We start from the raw sequence: 16,751 nt of genomic DNA, 5'->3' as shown, positions 1-16,751 counted from the left end.
CAAGCTTTACCTGCCTGGTATTATGGGTTGTTGGCTGTTTTAGCTGTTTTCAGAACCAAAGACTCCTATCTCCTCTGCTCACCACCCTTACAAAACAAAGCAGACTTTTTATTCTCCTGGAAAATTACACATAATATGTTTTTCACTCATATCTAACAAGCATATTTGGTTTAGTTATAACACAGAACATACCTATATTCCAAACCTTATTTTTTTTACCTGATAATTAGAGCTATTTTCCAGTTGGAGTTAACAAATGCTAAAACTTTTTTTCCTTCATTCAGTGGCCCCATGACATTTTCTTGCATTTTCCTGGTTTTCTCCCCTGGTCATCATTTCATGGCTACTAGAAAACCAGAGAATAACAGTAAACCATTGTTTCCCTAGCAACAAATTCTGGATAATCATTTACTCTGATCATCCTTCTATAGAAGACTATAAATGATTTTTTTCCTTCATGGAAAAGATTGGAAGATTTAAATTCTTAGCCCTGTTTTAGGTTTTCATCCATCTATGGCTCTTCTTTTCCAAAGAGAAGCTGTACTTGGTGACCCCAAACAATGACAGCTCTAGAATGACCTTAAGAAACCCTGATCCGTCTGATTCTGTCTAGCCCTAGTGAACACTAAAACCTTCCTTTACAAGTCTCATCCAGCCATTAGAAATCAGAGCACCCCAGAAGCCTTACAGTGTATCTTTTTGAAACTCCTTACTGATAAAATGAAGATAAAGCAGATAACATGTATCCCTTGGATAAGTGTCTAATCCAGAGGATCTCCTTACTCCTTTTTAAAATTCTGAACCCTTTAATATACTTCTCTAGATGACTTGGAGAGAGGTCAGTTGTGAGAAAGATCTAACTTCTAACAATTAAATGCCATTCTGACCCTTAAAAGGTTTGTAGACTATTGGGAATGAGTTGGATATCAAAGCCAAATTCAACAGACAAGAGGATTTATCTTTTCTTACAAATTGCTCTAATATCCAGGTTAGCACATTATGGCCCTTGCTTTTTGATAAATAGGCATACATTTGTTTTATTGGCACATAGCCACACGGATTCACTAACACATCATCTGTGAGATTCACTCTCCAACCCTTTGCAGAAAAGTTTCCAACCTATGCTCTAGAGCTGTGGTTCTCAACCCTGGTTGCATCTGAGAAGTACTTAGAAAGTGACATCTACTCAGTATTTTTAAATTTTCTAATGCATATGCTTGTATCAAGTCAGAAGGATCTTCAAATGCTGCAGTCTTCAAATGCTCCCTGAGTTTGATGCAGAGAGTAGTACAGGACAAGAGAAGGAATCAGAGTAGTTTAGTGTCTCCTCCCCCTTTGTCCTCCTCGACAACACACATTGGGGCACATGTGTAATACAACACATGTGTACCTTCTCCATTCCCTGCCCTACCTTGAGGGCTGAAGAGTTCCAGCTCTGGAATGCCGCCCCACCAGCAAGACCTTGCCTAGTGAGAATGAGGAACATGAGAGCTCATGGGTGTGAGGCCTGGGGCTAGAACCTGGCCTTGCTGGAATTACTCCTTGACTCACTAAGCACCAACTTCCATGTGTCCATTGGTAGCAATCTCCAGAGCAGTCTGGAGGTTCCTTCTGCCTTTGCCTCCCCTCTCTCCTAAGTACTCTTGTTCCAGTATAGAGGTCCTGCCTGCCCTCCCCCTGCCAAAGTAACTCCTAGAAAAAAATTAACATGGCACAGATGATCCCTGAAGTGTGCCTGCTTGGAACATGAGGCTTTTTCCTCTATTTCTCATTTTTCTCCTGTGACTTTTGCAACCTTATCATCTCCTGTTTTACTATCTGACAACCTTGACAGGCTCTTCCCATGAGAGAGGATTAGGTGACTGGTAGAGAAAGGGAAGAAGAGAGATGAAGTAGTTGGGCCTTTCTGTGGTTGAAAAACAAACGTTAAGTAAACTACTATTTCTTCACAGCACACCATTCCGGAAGGCCAAGGCCTTGTACGCATGCAAAGCTGAGCATGACTCGGAACTCTCCTTCACAGCAGGAACAGTCTTCGATAATGGTGAGTTTCCCATGCCCTAAACTAAAATACAAGGGAGGCAGACAAATGACTGGCATTTTTCAAATTCACCTACAGCTAAAACTCAACAGTAGGTAAGATAAGAGAGAGAAAGGGAAGAGAGAGGGAGAGGGAAGGAGAAGGATGGAAGAGGAGGAGGGAGACAAAACGAGAGAATATGAGAACAGCAACAAAAGTAGACAAGCAAGTGTGTCCTCAGCCTCTAGCAGAGTTGTTCTCAACCTAAATGAGATTAGACCTTCAGAAACCTCAGTACTGGGCAGTAGCTTTCAGAGTCTGAGGGCTGCACTGAGAGAGGACTAGAGACTAAGGAGCAGAGAAAGAAATGTCTGCAATTGGAAGCACAAGCTGGAGCTTGAGTCTTCCTGGTCTGTGGCCTCTTTCTCTTGGGAAGAAGGTGAATGCAGGCAGGGCAGACCAGAGAGCAGAACACTTAGTGGGCTCTGAAACCAGTTCTAATGCCACTCGGGGAAGCCACCTGGGGTTCTTATTTATCCTCTTTTTAATTTGGGCAATCATAGAGAAGACTCTCCTATAGCACCCTATATAACTGGGATGTAGTACTGTTTTCTTGTGCCTTTTTAATTTATTTTCCTCCTGAAGAAACAGAATTTCAAGTGAGAGTTGGTGTCATAATTTGTCATAACACTATTTACACAAGAGAAAAGTCTAGATTCTGAAAAGCCCAGGTTTCTTTGACAACTGAGCTTTCTCTAGATGATAGCATTCTCCTTTGGGGTTAAGCCTCCTGATCACTAAGCCAAAGAATCGGTTCTACTTTCCTCAAAGGAGGCAGCAAAGGCAGCCACCTGGTTTCTAGCTGCCTTCCTGGCATTAGGTATGGTGAGGGCAAAGGTCTGGAACCATCCTCATGGACATCTCTGCCTTGATCTTCCTGCCTCAATGGGAGCTAGCAGTATGGGGTGGGACCAGGGCAGCCAAGGTAGCCACACAGCACCAGAGAGGCTGACCCGCAACACACATCCAATTTGACCATTTGCTCTTGTGTGATGTCAAGGCAGTGAGTGACTTAGTCTCTGTGACCCGGTTCTCTCCTCTGTGGCACACTGCCTGCCTTTTAGGGCATTGTGAGGGGAAATAAAGACAATGCATCTCACATGTTTAAAGTTATATTTGACACGTGTGGACACTCAAGATATTCATACCTCTATTTTTAGGATCATTTTATACATCTTAGAGAAGACCTTGACATCATAGTTCACAAGGACAACTCTTCCTCTCTAATGTAGCTCATGCCTGGCTTTTGATTGGGCTGTAGGCCTTTAGCCTGGATAACCTGAGTCCTGACTACATCTGAAAGGGCCTCCCAGCCCAAGCCAGAGCAGAGATGGGCTCCTGGGAACCCACCTTTGATTGGAGCTACAGCCAAGGAGGCTGCCAGCCCCCTGAAGCCAAGTGTCTAGACCCTGCTTTCTGCACAACAGCATTTGCTATCAGGCTTGGGTGGGCAGAAGGGGAAACATGGCCCTGAACATGTGAGGACTCCAGATCACACTCAACCAGCATGATTCAGGGTGAGCCAGAAAGTGCATGTGGCTTGCTGAGCCTGCCTTCCTTTTTCTTCAACTCAAACACTGCACTGTCCTTAAACCTTTGCACTGTTAAATCTTGGCCAGCCCTGTTGCCTCTCCTGTCAGCAGCTGGTGCTTTCAGACTGGCAGGTGCAGTGGGTCTGTCCAAAACCATGTCATTGGTGAGTTTTCCCCACACAGACCCAGGTGGAGGAGTCACAGCCCAGACGTAACATGACACAACTTTCATGACATGAGCTAGAGTGGACTGCAGTGCTTGTACCCCTGTGTCCTGCGGTCAGCAGGGGAATGGTTTCTCCCTGTAGATGGGCAAGGTGTGACAGGTCCTCACACTTAGAGTGACTCTAAGACCACAACTCTGACCAATAAGACCCAAATCACTGCACCCAAGGGCAGTGAGGAACCTATCAGTTCTTTGCTCATCCCGCATGGGACCTCTGACACTGTGGGTCTCATTTGGGATTCTATTAAGTGCAGTCTTCTTCCATTTTTAACAAGCTTACTAAGATACACACGTATATAATTTATCCATTTAAGTTCAACGTTCAGTTTTGTGAGTTTTTATTTTATTTTGTTTTGTTTTTATGGTCCTGGGGATTGAACTCAAGGTTGCCTGCTTGCTTGGCTTGTTTGTTTAGCTGGCACTCAGCCATTTAAGCCACACCTCCAGTCTGGATCTTTGCTGGTTATTGTGGAGATGGAGTTTTGAAGACCTCTCTGCCCAGGCTGACTTCAAACTGTGATCCTCGGGATCTCAGCCTCCTAAGTAGCTAGGGTTATAGGCATGATCCACTGGCACCCAGCTCTTCATGACTTTCAATTGCAAGTCCTTTCCTATCCCACAGGGTGCTCTTCTCAGCCAATTCAATGAGTATTTCCACCCCACTGTTTGGCAATCATTGAAACTACTATAGTGATGCATGAGAGCAAGAGAGAGGTTTGATAGGACAGTCAGAGGACTTCCCTGATCTGTTGTGATCTCTAGGAGTCATGGCAGAGTTCATGGACCCGACTTTGTTTTTAACTAGCAATGTCAGTGACCTTTCAAATTCCCTGAAGAGCAGAGCCAAATTAAACCTCAAAGAAAAACACCTCTCTGTGTTGACTGAGCTGTAGTCAAAGGTGAATCTGACAAAACTTGGTTTGGCTGATACTTATTAAGGCCTATTCCAGAAGGAAATGCTACATATACACTATTTCCTCTTCTCTTTTCTACAGAAATCAGGCATTACAGGTGAAAAAAAACTGTAACACATTAGGTCTTTTCCCTTTTTCCCTAGTTCTGCCCCTTCTATGTTTGCTACTGGAGATTCTAGGAAAGGGCTACTTAGCTTGGATGTGCTGTAACTGTCAGATTCCAATATCTGGCCAATCAGAAGAAAGTACCTCAGTGTTAGGTTTAGACTGCTCATAATCTGGCTATGTGTGTGTGGTGTGTTGTACTTTGTATATTTTCTTTTTCAGGAATCAGGAGGTAAGGGAGGGAGGAGCACGTGGAGACAAAAGTCTGCCCTTTGATAATTATTAACCTCTCAGCCTCAGGGATGCTTGGGGCCTGAGCTGCAGCTCCAGAGCAGCTGCTTAGTCAGCTCTTGGACTTTATGCAGTGCAGGGAGGAGGAGCAGTACTCAGAAATCTCAGAAATAACTTTCAGCCCTGGCTGATCTACTAGGAAATTGTCCACTTCACCAGGAGCACCAGCCACAGTAATAGGAAAGAGAAACAACGTATGTTCTCAGGAACATTAGTCACCTGCAACAGAGTAATTCATGATACCTGGAACAGTCAGGAGGCAGTTACTACTACAGTTGGGTTCTTGGGATACTGCTGTCACCATTTGAGATGAGCTGGGTCTCTTCACTGGTGCAGTGCCAGGTAGGACTGTCCCAGGTGCCTCTGTTGATAGAAAGAGTCTTTACCAGAGTGTCACAAGCTGCATGGGGTGAAGTTACAGAACCACTCAGAGTCCCAACCACATCTATTTCTCCTCCTGGCATTGCTACCAGCCCTTATCAGGTCTTGTTCTTCCCTCTGACCTTTTTGGCCCCTTCGCTATACAGCATCCAAAGTGGCTTTCAAACAATGGCAAGCACATTCATTCTGTCTTTCCCCAGTTCATACTACTCCAGAGGCCTCCTGTTGCTTGAGCATGATCTATGAGGCCCTTGTGGCCCTCTGACCCCTTCATCATCCTTTGACACCGTCACCTCATGGGTCACCTTCATGTTCTGAGACAGAGTTGACAAACTTCAACCTGCGGGTCAAATTCAGCTAGTCACTTGGTTTTTGTAAGTAAAGTTTTATTAGAACAGCTAGGCATGCCTCTTCATTTACATGTTATCTAGGGCAGTAGAGTGGCAGAATTGAGAGGCATATTCACTGTCAGGCCCTTGATGAGAAATTTGCTGAGCACTGTTATAAAGTAACAGGAAACTTCTCCGCATAGTACAGCCTTTGTACCTTTGAATCATGTAGGTTTTAGATTTTTTTATATTCTCCCCTAGATCTCTGTCCTTGTGTTTATTTGTCTCCTCTGTTTCTCTCTCTCTCTCTTCCTCTCATCTTCCCTCCTTCCCTCCCTCCCATCTTTCCTTTCCTCTCTCCTTATTTTCACTACCTGAAAGCATATGCTCATTTTCTGATACTGAGTCCCTCTGCAAGAACAGAATCTCTCCTGCTTGTTCTTGCCTGTGTACAAGGACCAAGCACCATGGGACACATGGTGCTTCAGTAGGCATCTGTTAAACAAGTAATTGTAGTCTAACTACACTGAGGCCGACACCTTTTTCAATGGAGCCTTCTGCCCTTGCAGGATACTAGCTATTAGAGCCATAGAGATCATAGTCATCCTCTTACCCCTGTCCACAGTCAACTGAGGAGGGGAGAGAGCAGAAGCTGTATATGCAGGACTATAGCTTGTACGAGGGATATAACTGAGAGGGGGGGGGAGAGAGAGGCAGAAAGAGAGAGCAAGGGTGGGAAGAAGGGTAGGAGGGAAGGAAGGAGGGAAGGAAGCATATCCACATCAGCAGCAGTTTAAATTTATTATATACTTGCTGGGCTCAGCCAACTTGCTGCAACACCTTATGTGTTTACATCCTACACTGGACACTGATGTGATTCAGTGTTGGACATTGGTGCAATTTAGCCCAGTAAGCATTTACAGTAGTTATATATTTTTTTCTTTTTTGGTCAGTCGTGGGTCTTGAACTCTGGGCCTGAGCGCTGTTCCTCAGCTCTTCAGCTCAAGGCCAGTGCTCTACCACTTGAGCTACAGTGCCACTTCCCCAGTAAGCATTTACTGCGTAACTTTAAGTCACAAAGCACTGGTATAGGCAAAGCTAGAGAGGTGAAGACCACAGATTCTGGGCTTAGATATCTCTCACTGTGATATATCTCCAATATCTATCAGCTACAAAATTTAGGGGAAGGGGCTGGAAAGGTGGCTCAGTGGTAGAGTGCTTGCTTTGCATGCATGAGGCCCTGGGTTCGATTCCTTAGCACCACAGAAGCAAAAAGAAAAAAGCCGGAAGTGGCGCTGTGGCTCAAGTGATAGAGCTCTAGCCTTGAGCTGAAGAGCTGAGGGACAGTGTCCAGGCCCAGAGTTCAGGCCCCACGACTGGACCAAAAAAAAAAAAAAAAATTAGGGGAAGATGCTTAACCTTTGGGAGCCTTGTTTTTTTAATCAGTAAAACAAAGATAATAGCAGAATTAATTCCAGATAAAAGGAACTGATGCAGGTAGAACATTTATTAGCAAAGCATGAACCACTTAGCATATGGTAAATACAACAGATCTTCTAGTACATTCTCTGGTTGAAAAGAGTCAGAATATAGTGGGAGTGGTCTGGGTCTTTGGAGTCCATCAGACAATCTGGGCTCTAATTCCAGTTCTCCCCTAAGACCATGTGCACATTAATTTACCTTTCTGAGCTTTGTTTTCTCATTTGGGATGATAATAATACACATTAGAATCATGAGTATCAAATGAATCAATGGCCCATGGCAGCTTGATAGCCCAGTTGGATTATGTCATAATCTGTGAGGGGAATTATTGAAGGTTTTTGAGTCATGCTTATAGCACAAGACAAAAATTCACTGAAAAACCAGACCAAGAAGCAAAGCTTTACTTCTCAGCAGTCTGTTAAGAGGACCATGACTATGATGCAGGATGTAATATGAGCCTTCTAGAAGTCAGGAGGAGAAAGGCAGCAGGTACACGTGATTCCATAACACTGTTTAGGAAGGAGGTGGGACTTCAGCTGTGCACTGAAGTGTGCAGACAGGAAGCAGAAAGAGGAAGGTAGAGTATGGGGGCCCTCCCTCAGCTAATGAGATGAATCATTTTAATTCTTTTTTTTTCTTCTAAAGCAACTTGTTGTTCTTTATTCTTTTTTCCCACTTTTTCCCCCTGATCAATTAGTTATATAAGGGTTTTCATTTTGACATGGCCATATAGGTATACAACATACTTGATCAGGCCCTCCCTCTCCATCACTTTCCATTCCCTCTTCTCTCTTCCCATACCAGTTTCTTTTTAGCAGAATGAAGGGAGAGAGTAAATGGAGAGTGTAAAGGAGGATAGACATGTTCATTTTAATTCTTTTTTTTTTATTCAACACTAGGGACTAAACTCGCCAGCTTGTACTTGCTACGCAGGCACTCTACCACTTGAGCCATGCCTCCGATCCCTTTTTGTTTTGGTTCTTTTCAAGGTTGGGTATAGCTTTATGCAAGGGTCAGAGCCTCAGACTACTAGCTCCTACCTTTACTTCCTTCAAACCTAGGATTACAGGCATGCCTCACCATACCCAGTTTATTCTTTTAGATCAAGCCCAAATTGTCCTCAAACTGCAATTCTCCCATCTCTGCCTCCCAAGTAGTTGGATATACAGACATGAGCCAGTATGCCTGGCCTTCCCAGGAGTGTATTCATTGACTTGAATGGGGCCAGAAATCCCTAGTTTCAATAAGCAGTCATGTGAAATAATGCTCATGGTCCAGCACTGTGATTCACCCAAGTCTGGCTTGAAGACTATCATCAGACTGACACAAAGGCTCCTGTGAGGTATTCCCCTTGGCTTTTAGTTGGAAGGGCCTCCCTTGACCCCCTGATCCGTCCCTTAGTCTGTATATTCCACTTCTAACATATGCTCTACCACCTTATTACTTATGCTGTTTGAACAGCTGGCAAAGAAGGGAGAAAGGCCTGAGAATGTGGACTTGGTACATTTGGTTGGGCAACAATTCAACTAGGAGCTATGCTGTAAAGTCAGATAGGTCATTTTTTTTTATTCTCAGTTGGTTGGTTTATTCTATATCATTTGTTTTGAGAAGTGGGTTTGTTTTGTTTATTTTGGTTCTGAACATCTGAGATTTCCAGAAGCTTCAGTGGTTGTGCTGATCAGGCTCAGCTTAGGTTTTACTGAGAGTCTTATGAGCTAGTCCATGCCTGGCCTACTAATGTGGGGGCCCACACTGACTCACCTGCATGGGACATTTACAGTGTACTTGGTTCTGTGCAGACTGTCCACATTGGTTCCTTTAATCAATACAAGAACCAACTAGAGGGAAGAGATCTCATTATTACTACTTCAGAGGTACAGTGGCAAAAGTACTCTGGACAGCATTGGCTGAGTAGACGGGGAGAGGGCAGGGGACATATGGGTATACGTTAGGGGCTACCTAGGAGTGCTTTGGTGACTAGAGAGGCCAGGTTGCCTCTAGGTGATGTGAGATGGCCCATGGTTTCTCTCCAGCATCTTCTTTGTGTAGGCTGCCATGAATCTATGGCATTCTTGATATTTCGACTTTGTCCTTGAAGACTTGTAGTAAGAAGTTGGCCATGATATTGGAAGCCAACTAATAGATGTTTGCCCTTGTCTTTTGCTAAGGAAGCATTTGAAGTCTATCCAATTTTGATCGCTGCACCTCAATGGAAGTCTTTTTGCTGCCTCCCCATTTGCTTCCTCTGATTTGTTTTTGCTTTTGTCCCTACAAACCGAAACTAGAATTATATAGTAGTGTTGGGACGGAAATGCTTTTCTAAAACAAGCTCAGGAAGGCACTTAATTAGCCCAGGAAAGGAACAGGGAAAAATTCATTCTCTCCAAACAATCTCAGATAATTGGAGTTTTCCTAAAACATTTAGTTTAAATGCCCTCCCCCAGAGTGATCTGTATACTGATCCCTGGTTCACAAGCACCAAGACTCCCCACCTCCCAGTCTGCAATGACTTCTCTCTTCCTTCCTGCTATTGATTGCTCTGCAGACTCAGCTGGATTTTCCCATAATCATTATAATATCATATGGTTTCCACAGTTTCTGTGGAGAAGGCCTGTGATGTCACAGAAGCAGGTCTAGTATTTTGGGGCATTAAAACATCAAAGGGACAGTGACTTTGAAAGTTGGGGTAGAAGGAAGAGGACAAAGCTTTCAGACCTGTGTATAAGAAAGGGGAAATTCTAGAGCACAGGAAAGAAAAATAAGAGTGTAGGTGGAATGGGAGGAGGGCATTCAAAAGCTAAAACATGAAAGAAAGAAAAGACAGACTCTGCAAAGGAATCCGAAGCAGAGGTAAAGATTTAAAGAAAAATAAAATGCATTGGTTAAAACTAGATATCAGTAAAAAACTAGTACTAGTTCTTCTCAGTCTTCCATGGGCATTCCTCTTGCTAGTGGAGTTGGTACTGAGTTGTAGGTGAATACGTGTGTTGGTGGGTGGATGGATAGACCAACAAATGGGCAGATAGGTAGATGAATGGAGCACCACAACTGTTGACTTCTAACCAAGAAAAATATAACTCTGTTGTTTATAGTTTAAACCAGGAACTTCAGAAAATCCACAAAAACCCTAAACTTGCATTCAGAGTTTTGAATGTCTGAGTCTGTTTTCCTTTTTTGTTGTGGAAAAATTTCAGCCTTCATTAGAAGGCGTATAACCCCCAAAAGGTTAAGAACCTCTGGCTTAAACCAGTCTTAGAATTATGTAACATAATCAGCACTCATTCCCCAAACTTCATAGAACACAGCACACATTCGCCTTCTGCTTTGCCTATAATGTCATCTCTTCTCACTCTCTCTCTCCCCTCCCTGTGCAGTTCATCCATCTCAGGAGCCTGGTTGGTTGGAGGGGACTCTAAATGGAAAGACTGGCCTCATCCCGGAGAACTACGTGGAGTTCCTTTAACTGTGGGCCCCAGAAGAGCTGCTGAGCTTTATGCGGTCTCCATGGCAACTGCTCATTCTAGTGTTGTGGGCCACATCTCATTGAGAAAGCAGGAAGACTGCAGATTGCTACCTGTCAACACAAATGTGTCTGAGAACTCACCTCACCATTCTCCATGATCCTCTCAGCTGACACGTGGCAACGCTGCAAGAAGCAAAAGTCAATCAGCAGGAGAGGCCATTTGATTGTGATAACCTAGAGAAAGGCTTGGAAAGCTGTTCTCTAGTGAGTGCCCTAAATAGGGAGAGCTGATTTTTGTGTCAAGTCACTCAAACCCCCAAACTTTGGAAAGAGGAAGTGAAACATGAGAAGTCCCCAAGAGCGCACAGCAAAGAATCTTGTGCCCAGATCCAGCAGGGACCACTGCTTTTGTTTACAGCAGACACACTTTCTCTCCACCTCCTAATCTTGGAGACCCACAGTGCTGCAGGCAGCTGGGTCCATCTGTTTGCCAGTAGGATGGAGAGCAGTTACAGCCCTGTTTATTTAAGATCTGATCTTTTGCCATCTTTAAAGTAGCCTTTGTCCCATCATCAGCAAAAGTCAGTTCATTCCTCTCAAGCAAAGGAACACGTGCACCCCACATTCACCCTTCCTGAGCTAAGAACTTCTCTGCTGCTGCCTGGTAACCATGGCAACCCAACCTATTCTAAAATCAAACCAAAAAAATACTTAACACGCTGTCTTTGCATGGCATACTTCCTTTCTCTTCCCATTTTGGTAGTTTTATGGAATGGTCTTCCAACAACATGGAGCAAAGGATCAAAGAATTGGGCTGGCTTACCTGGGACAGACAGAATAACAGCTGAGGATTTGTTCCCTTTCTGATAAATTTCAGCAGCATCAGGATATATTTGGAACAAATTCTAGTAGCCCCTTACAGTTAAACCACACACAGGCTTAATATTTTCTTTCTCCATGCAGTTGGTGTTTGCTTGCTAGGGGGAAAATTTGCTTCTATGAGCTATGCCATCTGACTAGTTCTTCATGTTCTCGCTTTCACTCATTCCTGCACCTGCCCTTGCTGTCATTCTCATCTGGACCATTACTGAGCAGCCTCCTGGCTGTGCTTCAGGCCACTGAGCACTGGTGCCCTGTGGACTTGGGGGACAACTCCTGAACTTGACCCATGGCCTAGAGTTAAGGACGTCTGTGTTCACTGCCACCCAGAAAAGGGAATTAATCTCAGACTTTCTAAACATGAGCTTAACATCACAGTTCATTGTGATTCAGGAAGACACCAACAGTTTGGGCATGAAGGCTTTCCCTTTTAAGTAAGGGAATTTCCTGGTTGAAAGGGCTGTGGAAGATTGCGTTGATGGGAGGTTCCATCTGAATATCGTAAATTCACTTGACCTCCAAAGAACAAAATAATCATATTCTACATGTGAATGCCCTTGAAGAGGGACTCCAGAATGTCCTTGAAGAGGGACTCCAGACAGACTTAACTGTAACACTTCCCAAGAACCCCTCTGATGGCAGCGATGCCCTGGAGAATGTTTCTTGCTTCTGGAATTCCGTTAGGGACCTCTCAAGAAGAAAAGAAAAACTTGAATTGTGTTGAATTACTGTATCTTTTACTTTTTTTAAAAAAAGATAAACTTGTACATAGAGTGATTTGAAATACTATATGGCAAAGTTTTATATTTGATATTCTTGAAGCTAGTTGCTCCATACATTTAGGCTTTGACTGCTGAACAAGCTTTTTAGAGGATGGGGGAGAAGGCAAGGCTGAAGAGTTTAAGGTCATTATCCTTTCTGGCTCAGTGAAAGGAAAAGGTATTTCTTTGTGTTCTCTTGTTAGTGAGCCAAACACATTAACAGTGTTCAGCATTCAGTGTTCTTGATCTACCTATGTTTCTGAGCATTCCTTGGGCTTTAGATTTGGAGTTGGAAAGAACATCTTGAGGTAATGAGATTTCAGATAACACAGACAGCTCAGGATTTAAATAGATGGGACCAGGGGTGAAATTTGGTTTTGCAGTTTTCTTCTCAGGTGTATTTCTTGGTACCCCAGATGTCAGGACAGAAGGAGATGAGGCACTTATTGTACTCCTTACTCCTTACTTTCCACAGCTTCTAAGGCTTTATAAATTAGACCAGGTTAGTTTGCAAACTATGTACATGCGCTTGTTAAAAAGCTGACTGCTTAGATCTTTAGGTTCTTGATGTGCTGCTGCTTTCCCTTTCTGTAGTGATGTTCTGCTCTTTCCATTCATCTCCAAATACCCTATAGCCCTCATATAAAAAAAGATCCCCAGAAGAATGTAGATTGTGCCATTACAGGTGGCTTTAAAGTTAACAAGAGCTCATCATTGTGATTGACTAGTCATGAGTTTTCCAGCTGAATTAGTACCCTTAACTCTCATTGCCAGGCACCATTGACTCAGTCCCATAATCCACAAGGCAGAGAGTAGAAGGATTGTAGTCCAAGGCCAGGCTGGGCAGAAAAATTCTTGAGACACTATCTTTAAAATAACCTACAAAAGGCAAGGCTGCAGGTATTACTTATATGATTGAACACCAGACTAGCAAGTATATGGCTCTGAATTCAAATTGAATAAAAGATAAGAAAAAAGAAAGCTATCATTGAACACCCAAGAAGAAAAGCAATAATGGGTACTAGAATTGTTTCCCTTGAACAATGGAAAAGAAGTTGGGAAATGGGTCTCAAGGCATCATTGCACTTTCCAAATCAAAAGAATACAGCATAATGCTTTTGATTTGTTTCTTTCAATTGTCACCTGCCCCATCATAATTCAAGCACACTTGTAAATACATGTCATCCAGTCTGCCATTTGGGAGCATGTTCTTCCCTCCTGAGTTGCTACCAAGAGGATCTCTGAAGTGTACATCTTCACCTCTTTGAGGCCCTGTATGACAGATGGCCACGTTAGTATCTGGACTGACATCCTTTGTCCCCATTAGTTATAGAACTAGAGGAGCTGTTTAGCATATGAGCCCAACAAGAAGGAAGGAATTTGAAGATTAAAAATAAATTCTCTCCACTATCCATGCTCCCACTCTACTCCTAACATACTCTCCCTCTCTCCCAACATCCCCCTCTCTCCCTCTCCCTTTCCCTATACCTCTCCCTCCCTCCCTCTCTCTGCTTCTTTAGGGAACTTTAGAGCTGATCAGGGGAATAAATATCAGAGTAGAAGTACATTGACCAAAACCCCAAAGTTCTTCTGGGAGCATCAGGTTTTCTTTGAAAGGCCTTAGGAGGAACAGTTAGCCGTAGCCAGAATTCCATTGGGTATTGAGATCAGTCTCATGCTTTACACAAAGTTCCATAGCTCAACAATGCTGTGCCATTGAAAGCTAGTTTCAGATCTCTGTCTCCAGGCAAATGGATTCCTGATTTGCTCAAGACTAATGAAAATTCTCTTTAGTATTTCTAACTGAATATATGGGAATAAACCCTCTATAGTACAAACTTTATTGGTATTCTAGAATGGGAGCCAACTGCAGATACTTCTAAAGCTAAAATGTGTCTTATGAATGCTGTTTGACAGAGGGGCAAAGAAAAAGAAAATGAGCAATAAGTATTGTCACCAACAGGTCAAAGCTAATGACAAGATCATTTCACGCACCTGCCTAGGACCCCAGAATTGTATGTGTCTCCTAAAAGTGGTATCCCTAGTCACCCTGAAAGGCTCTCCTAAAACATCAGTGGTTGAGGGACAGGGTGATAGAACACCGAAGATAGTGTGACAGTATGTTTGTGACTGTCTTTTGGCACTTTTCACCCTCTGGCATCTGGCTTCAACTATAAACCTGGATCATTCAAGTTTTATGGACATAGGACTCAGGTAGGGCCAGTGGCCATCACGACACCAAAAATTCTCTCTAGTATTAAATGTTCTGTAAGCAGTCTTATTGTCTAAGTAGAGAGCCCGCATCAGTGAGACCAGGGATCTTCTTAGCTACTTGACTTTCCAAAGAATGCCCTAGGTGTTCTGCCTAGGGAGTTAGTTATCTGTTATCTTTGTCCAACTTGACAATGATCAGTCAAGCTGACAATCCTGCCCCACAACCCTTTCAAGTTAGCTGGAGTCCTCTCACACACCCTGTGCTGGTGTTTTAAAAATGCACCTTGTCATGCTCAAATGTGCTTGGCAGCCACGCTGATATGCTGGGTGCTGAAGCACTTCTCTGTAATTGTAGCATCAAAGGTGAGCAGTGAACCTTCACAACCTTCTAGCCTGCCTGAGACAAGACTCCAACAAGTAATAATTAGCTTTCTTCCTGCCTGCCGCCTACAGTACTCAACGAGCTGAAAGAGCCTCCCAATGCAGATAGGGGCCAGATGGAGAATCTGATATCATTCAGAGGCAGCCCTTGCTGAAATGCAGCTTTCTCAAGGAAGAAAAATACTAGGTAGAACCAAAGCCACCATCAGAGAGGAGGTGAACCATTCTGAGGAATTTTAGATTTGTTTTTTAGAGAGAATATTCTTAAGAGGAAAAGTGATATCACAACTGGTATTTTGTACAAAAGTTTGCAAGACATTATAAGGCAGACGGTTTAGAGAACAAAGACTGACCCTGGTTCTAGACTCACTGGAAGGGGAGCAGTTAGTAATTTTGTCAAAATTCACAGTAGTGTAGTTGGTAAGAACCAGGGTTTGATAACCAAAATGTCTTTTGGCACAATTCCACAGAGGCTGAGTCTCTGCCATTCTGTATCACCATTCCTATAGTCATCCAAATGTATACCAATTAAGTAGCTTTCTTGAAGACCAGATCCATGTTACAGCTATGAAAAGATACATCTGTGATTCTAAAGTAGGTGTGTATTGTGTGTGTGTGTGTGTGTGTGTGTGTGTGTGCATGCACATCTGTACATGTTTGGGTAGGGCACCTCTCGACATTGGTAAAGTGACAGACTCTCACCTAGAGACCCACAAGACCTGGCATTTCCTCAGCTTTTATAACCTTTAAGATTTGGAGGTTGAGAATTAGAAAAATGAGCAGCTGTTGATTGCCTAGCAAAAGATCAAAGATGTATATTAAGTGCCATTTAAAAATTGTGGTCATATTTATCAAATAGTTATCTGCAGCTATATTCCTCATTAACTTATTAAAAGTCATGTGGAAAAAGAAATCAAACCCATGAATGCTTAGTAACTAGTGCTAGGCTAGTGTTCTAAAGCACTCTAAAAGACATTTTGTCCATATTTTAGGAGAGAAACTATTTGCATGTTTAATTCATAATTTAGGCTACATTTGAGTATACTGTAAAGTGTGTGATATAATATCAATAAAGTACTTAAAATGGCACTTTAATGTTTTCTTTTAAAATCCATAAATAATGCACTGCTTTAAATTTCAGTATTGAATATTGACTGGTGCATAGAACCAGATTCCATAATTAAAAAGTAATCTGTGATTAGGATAGAACTTTTTCCCTGTTACTAGAAAAAAAACAACTTTTGCCATGTTCTGGCTTTTTAAAAACTGTACTTTTGTGTTACTATGCATATCTATAAAGAAATCACAATTTCTGTCCAGTGGCTTTCCTACCTTTCGTTGGTTTATGTGACAATCTATGAAATGAGTGGAAGTATGATTTTTGCATTAAATGACTTTTCCATTTGGTGGTATGTTGGTTTCTTGAATTTCTGACGAAGTATATTTTAATATTTCTTCAAATAAGCAGATCGAGACTGTGGTCAAAGGTCCCAAGTCTAGATTCCAGCAGTTGTTGGACAGACACAGAGTTGTCTTGTATGAGCTCTAAGGAGCTTTGGTTTTCATTTAAGAAGTAGTCCCCATTATACAATATGCACCATTTCCAAGTCCTACCCCACAGAACCATCCTGACTCTTCCTGAATGCTTGTTTTATTCTCCCTCAATTCAGTTTTCTAATTGCTTCTTCTCTGGATCTTTGTGAACACTATATG

The 16,751-nt window shown here is 42.8% G+C and overlaps 1 protein-coding gene across 3 annotated transcripts in view; it reads left to right on the top strand.

Moving 5' to 3' along the window:
• Positions 1-16,444, top strand: part of Arhgap26 (Rho GTPase activating protein 26) — a 462,007-nt gene extending 445,563 nt beyond the window's left edge. For 2 of the 3 annotated variants that reach the window (XM_013020413.1, XM_013020415.1), the window contains 2 exons: positions 1,953-2,044; positions 10,715-16,444. In XM_013020413.1, coding sequence (XP_012875867.1) covers positions 1,953-2,044; positions 10,715-10,803 — 181 coding nt within the window. In that variant the 3' untranslated portion in view covers positions 10,804-16,444. The remainder of the gene's footprint in view (positions 1-1,952; positions 2,045-10,714) is intronic. The other variant, XM_013020414.1, reaches the window with a different exon arrangement.
• Positions 16,445-16,751: the final 307 nt, after the last annotated feature.

This window comes from Dipodomys ordii, unplaced genomic scaffold, assembly GCF_000151885.1.
Source record: "Dipodomys ordii isolate 6190 unplaced genomic scaffold, Dord_2.0 Scaffold50, whole genome shotgun sequence".
NCBI classification, from domain to species: Eukaryota; Metazoa; Chordata; class Mammalia; order Rodentia; family Heteromyidae; genus Dipodomys; species Dipodomys ordii.
This window is presented reverse-complemented; position numbering and strand designations above follow the sequence as displayed.